At 40.9% G+C, this 19,454-nt stretch overlaps 1 protein-coding gene across 5 annotated transcripts in view; it reads left to right on the top strand.

Annotated features, from left to right (window-relative positions):
• Nucleotides 1–3,044: 3,044 nt before the first annotated feature.
• The window catches only part of UNC13B (unc-13 homolog B), a 331,346-nt gene continuing 314,936 nt past the window's right edge, over nucleotides 3,045–19,454 (top strand). For all 5 annotated transcript variants that reach the window (XM_036737948.1, XM_036737946.1, XM_036737947.1 and 2 more), the window contains exon 1: nucleotides 3,045–3,140. In XM_036737948.1, the coding sequence (XP_036593843.1) occupies nucleotides 3,119–3,140 (22 nt within the window). In that variant the 5' untranslated portion in view covers nucleotides 3,045–3,118. The remainder of the gene's footprint in view (nucleotides 3,141–19,454) is intronic.

Here is a 19,454-nt window from a genome sequence, read left to right as displayed (position 1 = left end):
AATAGGAAAGCTCCTTCACCCTATATTGTCTGGTACATGTTCTCCTATGTATGCCTTCTTTGATTTCTGTTTTGCTATCAGTTTGAATAAATGGGTTTTCTTTGATGTTCATTATGTGCGTTCATTGTGGAACAGGTATTTGGTGGGACAAGGGGCTAATAAGCCTTGGATATAGCACTTGAGGTCCTCCTTTCCCCTAATAATAATGAGACAGATTATTCAGAAGTTAGATTGAACCTGAATATATCCCCCAGACCAATAATATTTAAGGGAGCAGATATAATTTGAGCCTATTACCCCCTCTTTCTGAGGAGAACAGAGTGACCTTTGGCCCCAACTTCCTGCTTTTCCTCCTAGCAGGAGTTAGTCTTCCTTGGAGAAAGGTAGGGAGAGAAGAGGCTAGATGTACCTATTCTATCTTTCTTCTGAGACAGCTCTCACCACAGGTGGGTCTCTACCTGCAGACCTTTTCTATACAATCGAAGTGGACATACTGATATGATTATACGGCAGTATAAACATTACATAACAAGCATAATCATAAGCAAAATTAGTCCACACCTTTGCCATGCCCAAAAATGTATGTCTCATTTTGCACCTTAGGTCTGTTGTCCCTGTGTTAGGAAGTTCCATATGTTATTATCTGTCCTGACTTAAATATATTAATCCATTTGTATGTTATCTCTTCCCTAAGATGTAAGAAGCTGCCCAAGAGTAGGGCTATGTCACCTAGAGTGTTGCACTAGCCTTCAAATTGGTCTTTTTTGCTTCATCTTTCCCTACTCTAATTCATCTTACACACAGCCAACAAAGTGATTTTCCTAAATTTTAGGTCCAATTAGGTCTCTATCCTTCTGTATAAACTCTAGTGGATCTCTGTCTTTAGGACTGAACATAAAGTCCTCTGATGGACTTTTAGGGTTCTTTCCAGTCACCTTCTTTTCAGTCTTAGAGTAGAGCTATTCTAGATGCAGCGATGTGGGTCTACTTGCTGCTCCTCAAGTGGGATGCTCCATTTCCCATTTCCCTTCCTTTGAATGATTGTCTCTCATTCCTGGAATGATCTCTCTCATTACCTCTGCTTCTTGGAACTCTGATTTCCCTTCAAGGTTCAGCTAAAGTACAACTACCTTATAAGAGGCCTTTCTTGATTTCCCAGAACTGTTAGTTCTCTCATTCTTCACCTCCCCTCCCCCCAGGAATTACTTCATATTTACTTATCCACGTACATGTTTTCTTCCAGGAAAAGGCAAGAAGGAAGAACAACTTTTGTCTTTGTATAGCCAGCCTAGTGCAGTGCCTGGTACATAGTAGGTACTTAATAAATACTTGTTGAAGGGAGAAGAGGATAAAATAGTCACAAATAGAAGTAATACAAGTTAGAATATGAGAGATGTCACCAGAGAGTTCCAAAGTGCTGTAGAAGTTTATGAAGAGGAAATGATTCACCTAAGGCTACACAGTCTTTAGTCTTCCAACAGGGAAAGAGGAGGGACTTCTTTCTTATCATTCCCCAGACAGGGATATAGAGGCACAGAAAGTGGATCATACTTGGCCCGGTCCTCTCTGCATTAAATCAGCAGAAGCAAATTTTCCTTTTCTGATGGAGAATATTTCTAGGGGTTTTTGAGCTTTCTTTATTAAAACAAATATTGCTGAGTAAGTATAATCCTCTACTTCTCCAGCCCTGACAGGCATAGAGAAAGGAGATGAGGAGAGTCTACAGTATTAGAGCTAAAAGGGATCTCATCCAAACTCTTCGTGTTCTAGTTGTGGAAATTGAGACCCAGAAATGTGAAGTGATTTCCACAGCATCTTCACTGGTCCCCAGTCCCTGCATTTTCCATTGTATCATTTTACTTCTGCCAATCATTTTTATATTTTATTTTTTGCCTCACTGCTTGCTAATTTTCTTGGACGAAATACTAACTCTCCAAAGTGGATAGAGCTCTGGGTCTGGAGTCAGGAAGACCAGAGTTCAAACTCGATCTCAGACACTTATTAGTACTGTGACCCTGGGCAAGTCACTTAACCCTGTTTGCCTTAGTTCCTCATCTGTCAAATGATCTGGAGAAGGAAATGCAAAAACATCAATATCTCTGCCAAGAAAACTTCAAATGGGGTCACAGAGTCGGATCCGGCCCAAGCGACTGAACAACACCCTGAGAGGGTTATCCTGAAGTTTGTTCTTAAGGGGGATGGGCCGTCTTATCTTCCGTTATTCCTTAGTGCCAAGGAACCTAGGAACTTTAAGGAGATGCACCTGTAGAGAGAACAAACCCCGCCCGCCGGAACAGAAAGGCTACAAGCCGAGATTCTTTCTAAAGGTAGAGACCCAGCCCAAGATGGGAGGGAGACTTAGAAGCTCCGCCCCTAAGTGGGCGGAGCAATGGACTGCCACGCTCCTCCTCCTCCAGGTGAGGGGAAGACTCCACCCCTCTTTGCTTTTGAACTACGTCCCTATCCTAGAGAAGGTTGGAGGCTAGTGTGCTTCTAGGGAAGAGAGAGTATGTGCGTGTGTATGTGTGCGTATGTGTGCGTGTGTGTTTGTATCTGGGCTTGTTCTTTGCCGAAGCCACACCTACAAGGAGAGCAAGCTCAAGACCCCGCCCCTGCCCTGCCAGTCCGGCCGCCTAGGGGGCGGGGCCAGGGCGTCTCTCTGGCGCTGATTGGTTAAGGACAGGGCGGGACGGGGCGTGGTGGCGGGGCTGGGACTCCGCCGGGGATCCGGAGCTCAGCCGGGAGGAGGGAAGAGGAAAAGGGGGAGGGGAAAGGGGGAGTGTCGAGGTGAGGGAGAGAGCGCGCTCCGCTGCTCCCTCCTCCCTCCGAGATGGCGCCGCGGCGGCTGCCCCCGCCCCTGCCGCTGCCCCTACCCCTGTGCCTCCAGCCGGTGGTCGCGGCCGCCCGGAGTCCACTCAGCTCTTGAGGCGCGGGACCAGGCGGGGGGGGGCGGATCTCGGGGAGCAGCCGGCGCCGCCCGCTCGGGGCGGGAGCCATGAGGAGCGGCCGGAGCGGGAGCCGGGGAACCGAAGGCGAGCGGTAGCCCGAGAGGCAGCTGCACCTGCTGAGGCGGAGGAGAAGCGGGGAGCGGCGGCTCCGGCCGCGCCTCTGCCGGACCATGTCTCTGCTCTGTGTGCGGGGTGAGTGAGGCCGGCACCCCCACTTATCTCCCTGCCCCCTCCAAACTTCGCAGGGCTGGGCTGTTAGCCCCCTACTCGGACCCACGGGGTGCTGGGGTACGGCGGCACCCATCCTACCTGAGCTCCTGGAGGGCGGGGCTATTGTTAGAGACCCCTACTCAGACCTCTGGGGTACTAGGGTACGGCGGCATCCATCTCACCTGAGCTCTTGGGGGACGGGGCTATTTTTGGAGACCCCTACCCATACCTCTGGGGTGCTGGGGTACGGCGGCATCCATCCCACCTGAGCTCCTGTGGAGCCGGAGCTATTGTTAGAGACCCGTACCCAGACCTGGGGTGCTGGGGTACGGTGTCATTCATCCCACCTGAGCTCCTGTGGAGCGAGGCTATTGTTAGAGATCCTTACCTGGACTGTGGGGTTCTGGGATACGATAAGATCTATCCACCCTGAGCTCCTGGGGAAGCTGTACGTAAGATTTTTCTAACCTCGCCCCCATCTGAACTCCTGAGGGAGCTGAGCTTTGTAAAATTTGCGCCCCGCCCCCCATGAACACCTGCAGCAAACTGTTATTATTATAAGATCCTTTCCATCTGAATACCTTGGGAAGCTAGGTTATTGTAAACCCACCACTTCCTCAACATCTGAACTTCAACCCCCACCCCCATCCGAACTCTGGAGGAGTTGTAAAATTTCCTCCTTCCCCAACTCTTGGGGAGTAGGGTTGCTATAGAGTGGCCTCCCAAACTCTTAGGGAGCCAGGTTATGGTAGTTATTATCTTAACTGAAATTTACATACTACTTCAAAGTTTGCAAAGCATGTTACATAATTTATTTCATTTAACCTTCATAACAGTCCTGTGTGGTAGGCACTACAGGTCATGTTATCCTTTTGTTACTGACGGGAAAACAGACTCAAGTTAAATGGCTTGTCCATGGTCACACAACTAGTAAATTCAGAGGTGGGATTCAAACTCAGGCCTTCATGACCCTTGTGCTGTGTAGCCCCCTTCTCCCCATTTAAAAAACAAACAAAACAACAGACGACCCCAAAGAAACGAAAAAGGCTACAGTAATTCTAGTGGAGTGGTAATTTTCATTCCTGTAGCTTCACTCCTGGAGAGTTAGAAGGTTGTTTTTTCCTTTCCTGTTTCTTTTTAGATTCTTATGGAGGACAGTTGTTAGTTATTGTCAAGTTTCCTGCCCATTTCAAGCTTCCCTATGCTATATTGTTGTTGGCTAACCATATAGCAGCATCTTTCTATGCCCTGCCAGTGGTTGATGGTTTATGTTGGGTCCTGGAGTGACTAAAAAATTGACAAGGCTCATTCTGCATCATTCTTGCCTCCATCTTGTGTTTCTGCTTTCTTCCTCCCCTCGCTTCCTCAAGAAATAGAAAAAACTTACAGCAGCTATTACCCTGAGGTTTACCTTTTTTACAATACAGCTGTTACTACCAGTGAGGGGGCCGTATGGCCCAGTGGAAAGAGCACTAGAGTTTAAGTCAAAAGAAATGTTTCAAATCCAGCTATCTACATATGTGGCCTTGGGCAAGTAACTTAATCTCTGGGCCTTGGTTTCCTCATTTGTAAAATGAGGAGGTTGTACTAGTTGACCTCCAAGGTCTGTCCTAGCTAGGAATCTACGATTTCCCCTCCCTTCCTACCATTGTTTTTCTGGGATTATACTCCATGTCTCTTCTCACTTCCTCTTCCTTTTGTAAGATTGCAGTCTAGATTACTCCCTTGTACGATTTGATCAGTTGTTATGAAAGTTACTCTCTGTCCTTCCTGGAAAGAGGGTAGGAAGGTCCATTTTATCCTCCCTCTCTTCAGAACAACTCAGGGTATGAGGATCCTTGTAATTTCACCAGTGACCTTTGCTGTGGTGGGTGCAGATATTAGGATGTAAAATGTGCTTGAAATGATCTAGGACATAGTATTTGGTTTTAGGAGGTTATATATCTGGTTGCAAAAATCAAGTCACTTGTACCTGGTCTTATTTTAGAACTAAAATTTGGAAAATTCATTGATAGCATTCATTGATGACCACTGATAGTAAAGACTTTCTGACTTACTCTGTCTTCAGAACAAAGAGCAGATAAGTGATTGGTGGTATGAAATTTCCATTCTTTATTCCTTCATGGAACCTCTCAGTGGAGTGCTCCATTGGAGAATTTTAGACTTAGTTTTTCCATGTGTTTTACGTATACTGAAGTGTTGTTTTGCTACTCTTGATCCTGTCTCCCCTTCTGCTGGCAGATGGGAACTTCCCCCCTCCCCCTCTCTACTCTGCTCTCTCCCACAGGATTATTAAATCCCCATTAACCCAGTCCCCAAACTGGGCCTTGGCTATTTCTAGAGATTACATAACACATTAAGGTTTTTTTTTCTTTTTCATTTTAAGCTTGGTCTTTCATTGATGAGGATTTTGCTTTGATTTCAGTGTATTTCCCCCTTAATAACTGGGGATTCTTTGTTTACAGAGGAGAATTACTGACATCTAAATGACAAGGTTTGAGTAGAGAAGAACTTTATAGTGCACCTTGTTTCCTTTTATTTTTGTTAAGGACAACAGTGACAAAAAAATCCTGGATGATTCAAATTAGTCTTATTCTCCTACAGTAATTGTGTTGAGGGATACTACTTTAATTACACAAAGCTGCCTATGCCTATAGTGATTATGCTACCAGAGATGGAAACAGGTTGCCTCAGTAGTAATCAAAGCATGATAAAACTGATTCTCATCACTGGACTGTCAGGAAGAAACTTTCTTAAATCCTCTTAGATTAATGAGAAAGTCTTGCTTAAATTTCAGTTTTCTTTGGTCCTTAACTAAAGTTTAGCAACTCTCATCCAAGAGTAGGGGAAGGAGGAAATTTTACAACTCCTCCAGAGTTCGGATGGGGATGAGGGTTGAAGTTCAGATGTTGAGGAAGTGGTGGGTTTACAATAACCTAGCTTCCCAAGGTATTCAGATGGAAAGGATCTTATAATAATAACAGTTTGCTGCAGGTTTTCATGGGGGGGTGTGTGCAAATTTTACAAAGCTCAGCTCCCTCAGGAGTTCAGATGGGGGCGAGGTTAGAAAAATCTTACGTACAGCTTTCCCAGGAGCTCAGGGTGGATAGATCTTATCGTATCCCAGAACCCCACAGTCCAGGTAAGGATCTCTAACAATAGCCTTGCTCCACAGGAGTTCACGTGGGATGAATGACACTGTACCCCAGCACCCCAGGTCTGGGTACGGGTCTCTAACAATAGCTCTGGCTCTGCAGGAGCTCAGGTGGGATGGATGCCGCCATACCCTAGCACCCTAGAGGTCTGGGTAGGGGTCTCTAGCAAATCCCCACCTTCCAGAAGCTCAGGTGGGATGGATGCCGCTGCACCCCAGCACCCCAGAGGTCTGGGTAGGGGTCTCCAACATGGTCAGCAATTCAGTTGCTCCTGTTGTCACATTATTTCTGTACCTCTTGTTTTGTCTTTAGTCTGGTTGCAAACCTCTGTATAAGAACCCTATATCACAAAAGATTATTAGATTGTTAATGAAGTCACATTTGTATATAATAATACAAATATAGATCAAATATACAAATTTATAGATATAAAACTATAGATCTATATACAAATTAAAGCAGCTATCTTTTAAGAAAATGGCCATTTTAATATGTTACTTAAATATCATGGAAAACACTTTTGGAATGGAGAATAAAACAAAACTTCTCTTAAACTTCAATTGTTGTATTTAATCTTGATATAGATAAAGGACAAGCAGATAACGTAGTGGCTAACTTGTTGGTCGTGGAGTCAGGAAGATCTGGTTTCAGATCCCACCTCTGCCACTAGGTGTGTAACCATGGGCAGATCGTTAAAAACTTCTTTGGGGGCAGCTAGGTGGTGCAGTGAATAGAGCACAGGCCCTGGAGTCAGGAGGACCTGAATTCAAATCAGGCCTCAGACAACTGACACTTACTAGCTGTGTGACCTTGGGCAAGTCACTTAAACCCAATTGCCTTCCCCCCTCCAAAAAAGAAAAAAATAGAGCCATAAAAAAATTTCTTTGAGTCTGTTTCCCCATTTATAAAATGAAGACTTTGGATTGTATGGTCTCTAGGGTCCCTTCCAGCTCTAAGCCGTACTGTGATAATGTTAAGTATATGAATGTTAGGTATACCCTAAAAGCAACTTTCTGTGTTATGCTACACAACACAATTCCACTCCAAATAACTTTGGAGTAGCAGTAGTCAAATGCAAACAATAGCTAATTTACTACAAAAACTAATGGAAAGTAATATCATTGTTGGTGCATCAGTTTTAGATGAATGATGCAAGATTACTTTCTTTTTCTATCCCACCTTAATTAAATCAGTCATAAAACCTTGTTGACTCTTCCTTCCATATAACTTCTGCCATCCTGATTCATCCTTCTGGCTGTGTATGCTTAGATGAAAAAAAGAGGCTTCATTTTAAAAAAATTTTATTGATATAATTTGTATTTATCTAATCTAAATTTCCCCTGGACTCCCTACCTAGCCACTTTCCCTTCCCAGAAAGCCATCTCATATGACAAGGAATTTTTTTTAAAGAAAAGCTACAATAGGCTTATAATATTCTAGTCTTTCTCTAATTCTTCCTGAATATCTAATCAGAGACAAGCTATTTGTTTGTTTTAGGTAAGGTTTGAAAGTTAAGCTCCCCTGCATTTTAAAAGTATGCCCCCTGTTCACCGTTTTCACTGGAAGATTTGAATCTGCACTATAATATGTGACTTAACTTATCACAAAATAAATACCAATATGCCATGGAAACTAATTTTTGGCACTAAAATGTGCATTTATCAAAATATATTTAAAAACATATTTTTAAATCCTACATAGCTGCCTATCTTGCTTATAACTAGTCTTGGTTGTTTATTACATAATAAAATAAGATGCTACATTAATAGTGAAATTTCCTTGCTCAACCTTTAATAGCTCCATACTTACTAGAGGATGAAGCCAAAGTTTCTTAACCTTGGATTCAGTCTAGTCCCAAACTACCTTTCTAATTTTATTACCCAGAACTCTTCTATAGGAATTCTTTGCTTTGCTTTTATTGTCTATTCGCTGTCCCAAAGCTTGTCTTTTTAGTTGTTGACTTTACACATTACCTACATTATTTTCATAGTGTGGAACATCCTTTTGATTATTCTTCCTTTATCCAAGTCTTATCTGTCCTTTAAGACATTATGTAAACCTTACCTTCACTATGCAGGCTTTTCTGACTCCCTCAACCCACAGGAATCTCTTCTTTCTCTGAATTCCTATAGAACTTATTGTTTGCTCTACTTAACAATTAATCATGTGCTGCTTTTGATATGCCTTGTATTGGTTTATACTTTACAGTATAATCCCTGTGACAAGGGCACTGGTTAGGCCACATGTGGAGTTTATGTTCAGTTACGGGCACCACATTTTAGGAATGATGTTGACAGATTAAAATATTCCCCAAGAAAGGCAATGAGGATGGTGATAAAATTCTGGAAACCATGGCATATATGGAATGATTGGAGAAAGTAGAGATGTTTAGCCTGGAAAAGAAAAGAGGGTTAAGTGGACACAATAGCTATTCTGAACTATTTGAAGGGCTGTCCCATGAAAAAGAAATTTGATTTATTTTCTGTGACTTCAAAAAGCAGAATGAGGATAAATGAATAGAAATGCGAGGGAGGCAGATTTCAATTCAATATAAGCATGCATTTCTTAATATTTGGAGTGTCAAATTTAAAAAAGAGTGGGCTGCTTTTTGGGACAGGGATTCATTAGAAATATTTAAGCAGAGTCTGGAGGACTATCTCTTCCAGAAAAGATTCCTGCTTTTGGTGGGAAGTTTGATTAGATGACCTCCAAAGTCCCTTCCAACTTTGAATTTAAGATTCTTTTTAATGCTTGCTAGTTAACTGCTCATGTGTATGCTCATGTCTCCCCAATAAAATTATAGGGTCTCTGAGGGTAGTAACTATTGTCCTACATGCCTTTGTTTAATCTCCTGAGCTAAATTAGTCTTTCAGGGCAGGGACCATTGTCTTATATGCCTTTGTACTTACCTCCACAGTGGCTAGCAAGTAAGACCTTTTCAATGAATATTTTTATTGTTTTGATTCTATGTGGCTCCAAAGTAGCCAAACAACTCACTGTGATGTGACTGACCACAATAAGATACTCCATATTCAGGACCTTTGGGTTTTACTCGTTAACTCTCCTGACTGTTGCCATAATGTGGCATGGTAATGATTCTGCTTTCTTGAAAACTCTACCAGCACAATCCAAGTTCTGGCTGGTTCTGTCAATTATGTTCAGAGCTGTTTGTCAACTGAAGGTGATGAGAGCTACTAGTAGCTCTACTGAGACTGTTTTTAAGGCATTTTGGACATGCACATTATGATGAAATCCTGCAACTGAGGTAGCCAGAGGTATTAAACACAGGCGTCGGTGTCCATCAGGAGTATGAGATCACAGGCTGAAGATATTTTCATATCTGTTCCATGGTCTCAGTCTTCTAATGTAGGAGAATAGTAACTTTTTGTATTTTGAACTAATTAATCTATTCTAGACCTGAAATTTTCAGGTCATGATGCCATGTGGAGTTGGAAGATGACATAGAAGGAGATCTTCCTACCCATTGCCAACTTGAAACCTGTGCTCTTGTCTTCTGTGCTCGCTTCCCCAAACTTCACAAATGGTCTGTGCTGAGTGCTGTCTCTACCAGTGACTGATTACTTTTGTTTTAAGTTAGGTAAGCCTTTGTCTATCAATGCACTAAATAGTTGCTCATATGGTTTCGAACCTGAGATAAATTTGGGCCTTGTAAGCAGTCAGAATATGACAAAAGATGGAAATAGTCAGTGTTGGAGGGATTGTGGGAAGATGGGTACACTAGTGCGTTGTTGTTCAAGCTTTGAATTAACATAGCCACTTTGGAAAGCAATTTAGAATGATGCAGATAAAGTGACCAAAATGTCCATACCCCTTGACACAGAGATTCCTCTTCTAAGTTTATACCTCAAGGAAGTCAGTGATTTAAAAAAAAGTTCCTATAGATGCCAAAATATTGGCACCTTTTAAGGGTAGCAAAGAACTAGAAACAAATTACATGCTTACCAACTAGGACAATGGCTAAGGACACTATGGTATGTTGGTATAATGGAATGTTACTGTGCTGGAAGAAATAATAAATATAATGGATGCAGAGAAACACAAAAGCTATAGATGTACTGATGCAGAGTGAAGTAAGTAGAGCCAAGAAAATAATATACCCATGACTACAACAATGTAAGTGCAAAGAACAAAAACTACACAACAATCAAAAGTGAATGTTACACGATTACAAAGAATAATCATAACTCCAGTGAAGAAATATGAGAAGAAACCTCTCTCGCTACTCTGCGGAGGTGAGCACATTCCACAGGTGTGGAACATTGCATATATTTTCAGATTTCTAAAACATATTGTTTTTTTATTTTTTCTTTTTCTTAAAAATATCCTTTGTTAATGTATATGATCTGACTCTTTGAGGGGGAGGAGAGATACAGGACGAAATTTAGGTGATATAAAAATACAAATATCAAATAAAATTGTTTCAAAAAAGAAGTCACATAAGTAAGTGAAAGCTTTGATGTAGAAAATTCTTTTTTCAATCAATTTCTAAGTTATGGAAAGCCTTAAATAGAACCTGCACCAATTATGGTAGGAATAGCTATTTAATGTATTTTGGACAATTACCTATTTTTTGTTTGTGTAATTGTTGTGAAACACTGAGGGTGGATCTGTGGCTTAAAGGATTATTGACATGTAAGCAAGAGAGGTTTGAATTCTGGTTGCTGTTCAAAGAGTGAGCAAAGGAGGATGAATTATTGGGTGTGATAAAGTACAGCTTAAGAAGGAGAATAGTGGCCAGAGCTGAGGAATCAGTACCCACTGTAACCAGGGTGTGAATGCTATTGCTGCCCAGAAGTGAGACTTTGTGATCTTAGTTTGTGTTGGAGGAGGGGGTACCATGTTTGTGAAACTGTAGTTATCTTGAAGCATTGAGTGAGTGTCCCTGATCTTTGAGTGTGAGCACTATCCCTGAGGGGCTCTGCTCATCCTCTCTGTATTTGTGCTAGTGGTAAGGCCTGGAAACAACCATAGCCATCCGGGACTGACTCTGGAACCTGTCAGTCATTGGTTTGAGCATAAAGGAGACATTATGGTGATACATTGTTACCTCTAATATGGTTACTTAACATTGAATTGCAAAATTTTAGCTTATTTGTACAAAATAAATGAAACATGTTGAAGTAAGCCTAAATATCTCAGTTGTATTGATAATGTTTTGTAACAGCAAAACTCAGCATAATGGAGCCACTGTCTTTGGGGAGGGAAATGAAAGTAAATAATGGGCACTGTGTTAGGCACTAAGGATACAAATACAATGAATGAAACAATATCTACTGGCAAGGAACTCCTATTTGTGCTGTGCTGAACTAATCCTTAGAAGTTGAAGTCATTTATAAAAAACAACTACCCATTAAAAATGCTTGTGTAGATACTATGGCAATTAGGCCTTTTTTGGTGCCCATTCTCCTTGCATGTTCACCTGTTGATGTGTTCCAAATGGGTGCCGGTAGGAGGTGGCGGTGGTACCTGGCTATTGCCAAAGTGTTCACAGAGCCCCGAATGGCACAGACGAATTGTGAGGTGTCCATACCTGATACTTTGACATCCTAGAGAGGCTCTAAACAGCCGCTGTGACTTTACGTTATTGTTACTTCTTTGGGTGGTTTCATCTGTCCTACTAGATTGTTCAGTTGTCCAAGAGTTCATTATGTGAAGGAAGTAGTCGATATTGGTGAATGAATAATATGTTTCACAATTTAGGTTGTTGGGTTGTGGAATGATTTTGTGGCGCTGACCTGGGTAATTTGAACCAAACTGCTTCAGCGTTTTCTGCCACAATATGGGATGTTTAGGGCCTTTGAATCACCAGTGTTCTCCAGCTTGGGATAAGCCTCTTTTAGAGGCCGTTTCCCTGTTCCAGAGCTGCAGATTAAAGGCCTTTGAGAGTCACCCTGAAGGTTAATGGGACTTCCCACAGTGAAATAGATACTATGTTGAATATTTTTACTGTGATGGTAAAGAGTTTGGAAGGAGAGTGGTCTCAAGAAGTGTTGCTCAGACTGCCTGAGAGGAGGAAAAATAATGACCAGTGAGTCCCACCTGTGATATACCCATTTTTGTTTTAATTTAGTAACTCAGAGAAGGCTATTGAATAGATTTGATATTAATTAGCAAATTAGGAAGACTACATAAAGCCAAGGTAGTTTTGTGTTATTATATTAAAGGGATTGAGATTACTTAGCTAGAGGAAGAGAAGGCTGAGGGATAGCTAAATCTTTTAACAGTCTTTCACAAACACAGAAAATACACCAGTGTGTGTGTCAGTTTTTAAAAACCTGTCTATCCCTCAGTGAATATTGAATGGTAGTCGGTCCAAACAGACTAACAACAAACCTTTTAATTTTGATTACCTGGAAATACCTGGTAAGCAAATTTGCTTGTGATAATTTATAGTAGGTCTGTAGGAGTGTATGTGTACACTGTAATGAAATAACTCTTCCTATATTGTTGAAGATTGTATGGGATTATTTCTGTATGCTTACTATATATGTGGCATTATAAACTTGCAAGGTGTTCTGGGTGAGCAAGTTGGAAGGGAGGGGTACGGGTAATGTGGGGCTATAAGCCATGAATCATCATTTGAAACTTGGAAAAGCAGTGGTGCCAGCAAGGAGTTGGTGAAGATGCAAAATGTCAAATTGAACTTGGTGGGTGTCATTCTGGCTATCCTTGCAAATGTTTAGGACTCGTGGTATCAAGAAGCATTTACTATGGAAGTGGAGCCAGAAGGGACACTAGTTTGAAAGTAGAAAAGAGCAGGGAGTCAGACTGGGGATATTGAGCTGATTGGAGCAGTGGTTTTCTATTGAGGAGTAATGGGAAGTAGGGTTAGACAAGTGATATAGTACCAAATTATGAGGGCCCTTAATGATAGAATAAGGAGTTAGGATTTGGTCTCATAGGCAGAGAGAAATCATTGTAGATTTTTGAATGGGAATTTATTTGATGAAATCGCTGTTTTAGAAAGATTGATTTGTCACAAGCATGGGTAAGGAATATCAATCAGGTAATATGTAATTGGAAAAGAAGTGGGCCAAACACATAGTAAGACACTGCTATACTGGAACCTACAAAACATAAAAAGACTTAGAGAGGAAAAACCTCCAGGACTATCATAGATCTCCGGAGAAATTGTCAGAAAAGCATGGGCAAGAATTGCGCAGGATGAGAAGGTGCTGGTACATTGTGATCTGTTCTGTTGGAGGAGGACCCACTTTGACAGAGTATAGATTCACTGAGGTAACAAGGTGTTGGTACCAGCATACAGAACTGGGGAAAACCTGGAAGCCCTGAAATTTATAGCGGGAGGGATTTAGAGTAGACATGAACCAAAATCTCATGGTGAACACTGAAATGGATTATAAAAGGAAGCTTTTCAAGAGATCAAAAACAAAACGCAATAAGATTTATGCCCTTCTGCCTAGAATAGTTTAGGTGAAGCTTGTCTAGATAAAGGAGTGATAGACTAGGATCATTGGCTCCTTGAGATATTCCATCTTTGGTTTTTGTGAATCTGCTCTGTGGTTATTGAGTAGTATAGTAGAGGCATTAGATAAAATGTTGTTTTCAATTCAGTAAATGAATATTTCTTGTTACCTGTTGTAATAGTAATTAAGTTGGAACTTTTTGCTGTTGACCGTTAATGGTTCTGGCCTTTGTTTGAATGGGGCAGATAAAGTGGGATGTTTTTGTACAGTTGGAAGCCATTGATTTGTATCTGATGTGATATTGGGGGTGGGGAACTTCTCCACACCCAGCCTGGGTGAAGTCAGGGCCCTCCTGCCCTGAATAGGCTATATAAGCGCATAAGTTAGCATTCTGGCTCCGAGCTCCGAGCCACAGCAGGAGTGGCGTGTGACTCTGGGCCAGCCTTTCTTATGAGCTCCCCGGCTGTACACCCAGATGTTGAAAATGGCGAATTGTATTTGGTCTGTAATTCAGGGTGCTGGTTTTTTCCCCTGAACTAGGTGGATGTTATTTGTATGCTGGCTTAAAGTAAGATTGTTAACCCCTTAACATTGCTTTCCTTAAGTAAAGCAGATCGAAAGGACCTGTGTTGGCAGCTTTCTGGGTGCTGGTTGTTGGTGGATCTTACACCCCCACAGAAGCTGCTAGCTGGATTGTTGACACACCTGTTCACTTTTCTGTTTGTCTTTGTGGCAAGTAAAATTTTATTTCCCTGTAGGCTATTGCTTATTGTTGTTGTCCTTCATTCTTGAAGAAGATGGCTATTGCTATACTCAAAGTATGAAGGTAACCTATTGGATTAAAGGGAGAAGAGGCATCTTATACAGAATGGAAGCCTGGTTTTTTGTTTATTTTTTACCTAGCAGGAACCCAACTTCAATTTTTTTCCAGTGATGATGGAATCAGGACTCAGCTTTCCACTTGGGTTTATATATAAAGAATTTGAAGTGGGAGTGGGGAGGGAATAAGCATTTATTAAGTACCTACCATGTGTCAGTGTGCTCAGTCCTTTACAAATATTATCTCATTTGATCCTTACAACAACCTTGTAGCACACTAATACACTGTTGGTGCAGCTGTGAACTAGTCCAACTATTCTGGTGAGCAATTTGGAACCATTCCAAGAGGGCTATAACTATAAAACTCTTTTACCCAGGAATGCCACTACTAGCTCTATACCCCAAAGAAACTGAAGGAAAAGGAAAAGGACCTCTATGTACAAAAAATATTTATAGCAGCTCTTTTTGTGGTGGCAAAGAATCAGAAACTGAGAGGATGCCTCAGTAAGTGAAGTGAGCAGAACCAGGAGAACATCTATACAGTAACAGCATTGTTGTAAAGATTATCAGCTATGAAAGACTTAGTGACTCTGAGCAATACAGTGATCCACCACAGCTCCAAAGGACTCATGTTGTAAAATGCTATCTGCCTCCAGATAGAGAGATGATGGACTCAGAGTTCAGACTGAAGCATATTTTTCCCCTATATTTCTCTTGCTCCCCCACTCCCCGCCCCCCTGCCATGGCTAATGTGGAAATGTTTTGTATGTCTGTGTATAATGGGTATCATTTTTCATGCCCTCTCAATGTATAGGAAAGGGGTAGAGAATTTGGACATGAAAATAAAACAACTACAGATACTCTATGAGGTAGATGATATTATCCCCATTTTACAGTTTAGGCAGATATAGGTTAGGTGACTTGCTCAGGGTCACACAGTTAGTAAGTGCCTGAGGCCAAATGTGAACTTGGGTCTTGATTCTAGGTCCTGCACTTTATCCACTGTGCCACGTAAAATGTGAATAAGGGAAAGCATAATTGTTATAAAGAATTAAATTTCCAGAATAAGAGAAAATCTAATCTTCATCTTTCTGTGGCTGTTTCTGTTACTTAGTTTTTATGTAGTAAGGACTTGTTGGAGACTCTAGAGACCAGATGTGTTTATAGATTGTGTTGTGTTACTGGGTCTTCTCTTGCCTTATTAATTTCTCAATGTTTAATTGTTTGTGATGAAGGGATGGTGGAAGCTAGAGGGCAGTGAAGATGGTCTGCCTAGCAACTGGGGAAAGAGTAGAGAGTAGAACATGTGAGAAGCTAATTGAAGCAAAACTGAGGTGGGACAAAGGTGGTCAAAGGATTTAACTGGCTTAAAAATGATTTTTATGTTAAATATGAGCTAGGGTCCAGATAATTTGACTTTGAAAAGGAGATGAATTAGAGAAAGAAAATGCTGCTTGTTAAGTTATGGTAGATAAATACATTATTCAGACCCTTAGAAAACAGGCCCAGTATATCCTTTCCTAAATTGCAGAAGTGGGGCAATATGGGTGTAGAATATTGCATATATAGTCAGACTTAGTCATGTATTGGTTTTGAGAAACCACTTTTCTTTCTCCTTTAACAATCTTTATTACAAAAGTAGATGGTGTATTTGGAGACATGTGATGTAAAAACAAGAGGCATCAAAATGAAGAAAACAGATGCAATTCTACTGCATTTGTTGAGGATATTAGAATGCCTGTCCAACACTATAATAACTGAGATTAACGTGGACTGGCGTAAACAAAATCCTTGGCAAATTGAGTTAAGGTATATTTTGATTTTTCAAAGGCTTCACCCAGCCTTTGGACAAATCTTTGGCCAATAAGAAGAGTAAATATTGTTCATGGATTTATAGACCAGAAAATATCTGTAGGACCCACAAAATACTATATGTACTAAACTAAGCAGTGTGGTATAGTGGAAGTAGGAATCTTTCCACTGCACAATCCACTTCCTCTGAGCTTCTGTTTTCTTATCTATAAATGGTGAGAATACGTGCCTCATCTCACCCAGATTATTATGAATATTATATTAGTTAATGGATGTGAAAGTGCTTTGTGAAAACATATGAAATATAAAGCAATATTATTATAGACAATAATAACTGATCATTGAGGCATGGTAATACACAGTGCTTCTTTGGGGAGAAAATTTAGAATATTAAGTTAATAACACACTTTCCACTTGGTTCTATACGGATAAGTCTGGCTCATCATTTGGAACTTGCGGGAAATAGTAGCACCAGCAGGGGAATTGGGACTAGTGTGGGACCAGGTCAGATTCCAGTGATGTGTGCCATATTCTGTGTGGCTTTTGGCATTTTATTGAGCCTTATATTGGGAATTTACTGGAAATGAATTTCTGGAAGCTAGAGATTGACTTTCATGCATTCCTGGGTGCTAACATTTTATTAATATCTATTTCTTACTTTGCATTCATTCACTGTCTTGTAAGCAGATTGGATTATATTATGCAAGAGGTTTTGTTTCCTAGTTGCTACATTTGTGTATATCTTCTCTATCCAAATGAATTGCAAGGTCCTTAAAAGTTTGTTTCTTTTCATTTTTTTCCATCCCTTCTAGTATCCAGTGCAGTGCTTTGTGCAAAGGAGGCCCTCACAAATGCTTCCTGAATAGGTAGATCACATGGTGAACAAGATGGATGTAGTCTGTGCAAAGTTAGGAAAGAGTCCAAGCTAGTCTACAGGATCCACAGCTTCCTGTTTCTGCGTTTTCTTCACCATCCTCTACTTTACTTTCAGTCACTTCTTTCACATACTGTTTAAAGTACTTGGCAAACCTTAATGCACAATATAAATATGGTTGTTACTGTTATAATTGCCAATTAAAAACCCAGTCAGAGGAAGGGAACTGACAAACTTACTCTGAGGTATACATCTTTCTGTGGTATTTGTATTTAACCAAAAGATAAAGTCTTAAGCTAAAGAAATTCATCTACTATAGAATCTCAGGCAATAATGAAATGGGTAGAGAAATGGGCGTGGGTATATGTCTCTTCAGCTCCTTGAAACCGTATTGGTGAAGTGTCATGTACTCTGCCTACATATAAGGGCAGTCTGGGATCTTATGCACACAGGATTTAGAACTAGAAGGTTCATCTAATTATTTCCTAGCTTTATAGATGATGAAACTGAAGCTGAGAAAGACTAAGTGACTTTTCCATGGTCATGGAAGTAGGGAGTGGCAGAAATGGTATTTGGATCTATAATAGTTGCCTCTATGAAAGACACTTGTTCCTTAATTTCAGTTCACATTGGGCAATATACTTCCTTCTGTCAAGAGCCCCGGGCTGGTTTTCTGGTTAATGGAAATTTTCCTTTACTTCCTTCTCTACCCCCCACCCCCAAAAAGCCCACCCTGTATTCTGTTCTCTTATGGCGACTTTCTTGTGGTAGTTTGGCACTGAGCCTTCCAGAATTGATCAGCCATTCAGATCTCATTCCAGTGACTTGACTGTCACTGTCTCTGTCTCTCTCTCTGTCTCTCTGTCTCCCTCCCTCTCTCTCTTTCTCTCTCTCTCTCTCTCTCTCTCTCACTCTCTCACTCTCTCTCTCTCTCTCTCTCTCTCTCTCTCTCTCTCTCTCTCTTTCTCTCTCTCTCTCTCTCTTTCTCTCTCTCTGTCTCTCTTTCTCTCTTTCTCTCTCAGCATCAATTTCCTTTTGGGAATAGATCTCTGACTCTAGACTCTCCTCCCCTGGGGAAGTATAAGCTGATGTATTTTTGTTTGTGGCTTCATATATGTAATCACATTGCTCTACTAAATTAAGGTTAACTTTTCCTTGAAGCATAACTAAGAATTAAAAGCTACCTATGTGGCTTATTTTCTTGCCATGTGGATTCTAGTTGTAAAGCCAGGATTATAGTATATAGGACTCAGAGTAAGAGTTGACAGTTCATGAGAAATCAACCAATAATTTTAAATATACTACTTGTGTTCTTCCCTTCAGTTCAGTATCAGTCATAAGAAAATGAGGTATTTAAAGAACAAAAGCAAAAAGATAGATCATAAGCTTCAGTTTCAGTTTGGATAAGATCATAAACTTTGGTTTCTATCCACACTTGGAGGATATTTTCTTAAGATTTCTATGGCTCTCAAAAGTCTAGGAGAATAATCTTCAGGCAGGACTGAGCTATACAGGTCATAGAATAATTTGTGTCTGTGTGCTGGTGGTAGATGTATTTATTTTGTAGATTATTAGTGCTCATGATCATATATTTAGAACTAGAGGATTCCTTAGAAGCCATCCTGTCCAATACTGTCATTTTACGACTAGGAAATTGAGGCTCTGGGAAATTAAATGATATGCTCAAAGTCATATCAGTAGTATCAGAGGTGGGATTTGAACTCAGGTCTTCTGACTCCAAAGTCCCACCATGTGGGATTTCATATGTGAACTAATTTGGCTTTGTGTATATCTCTGTGTTTTCAATCACCTCATACAAGATCAAAAGATAATGGATTTGGACTAGATTAGAGTCAAGATTCAAACCCAGGTCCTCTGACTTCAGACCAGGACCTTTCCCACTATACGACTCTGTCACCAATCATTGAATATCCCACACTTCTTCCTCCTAGTCTCCCTCCCATTGATTAGACAATATATGTTCAGGAAATGCAGACTCATTTTAATACCTTGGGCAATGCATAAAAGTGTCTTTTAGGGCCAAATAGAAACATTTTACATAATTTTGTGCTATGACTTTTCTCTAGTGGAGTGGATAATCAAGACTTCACAAAATCTCACATTCAGATGGCATGTCTTAGGCCAGGGGTGTGAAACCTGTGGCCTCAAGGCCCCGTGTGGCCCTCTA

The sequence above is a fragment of the Trichosurus vulpecula genome, chromosome 9, assembly GCF_011100635.1.
Source record: "Trichosurus vulpecula isolate mTriVul1 chromosome 9, mTriVul1.pri, whole genome shotgun sequence".
In the NCBI taxonomy this organism is placed as follows: domain Eukaryota; kingdom Metazoa; phylum Chordata; class Mammalia; order Diprotodontia; family Phalangeridae; genus Trichosurus; species Trichosurus vulpecula.
Note: the sequence above shows the minus strand (reverse complement) of the source record. Positions and strands in the feature narration are given on the sequence as shown.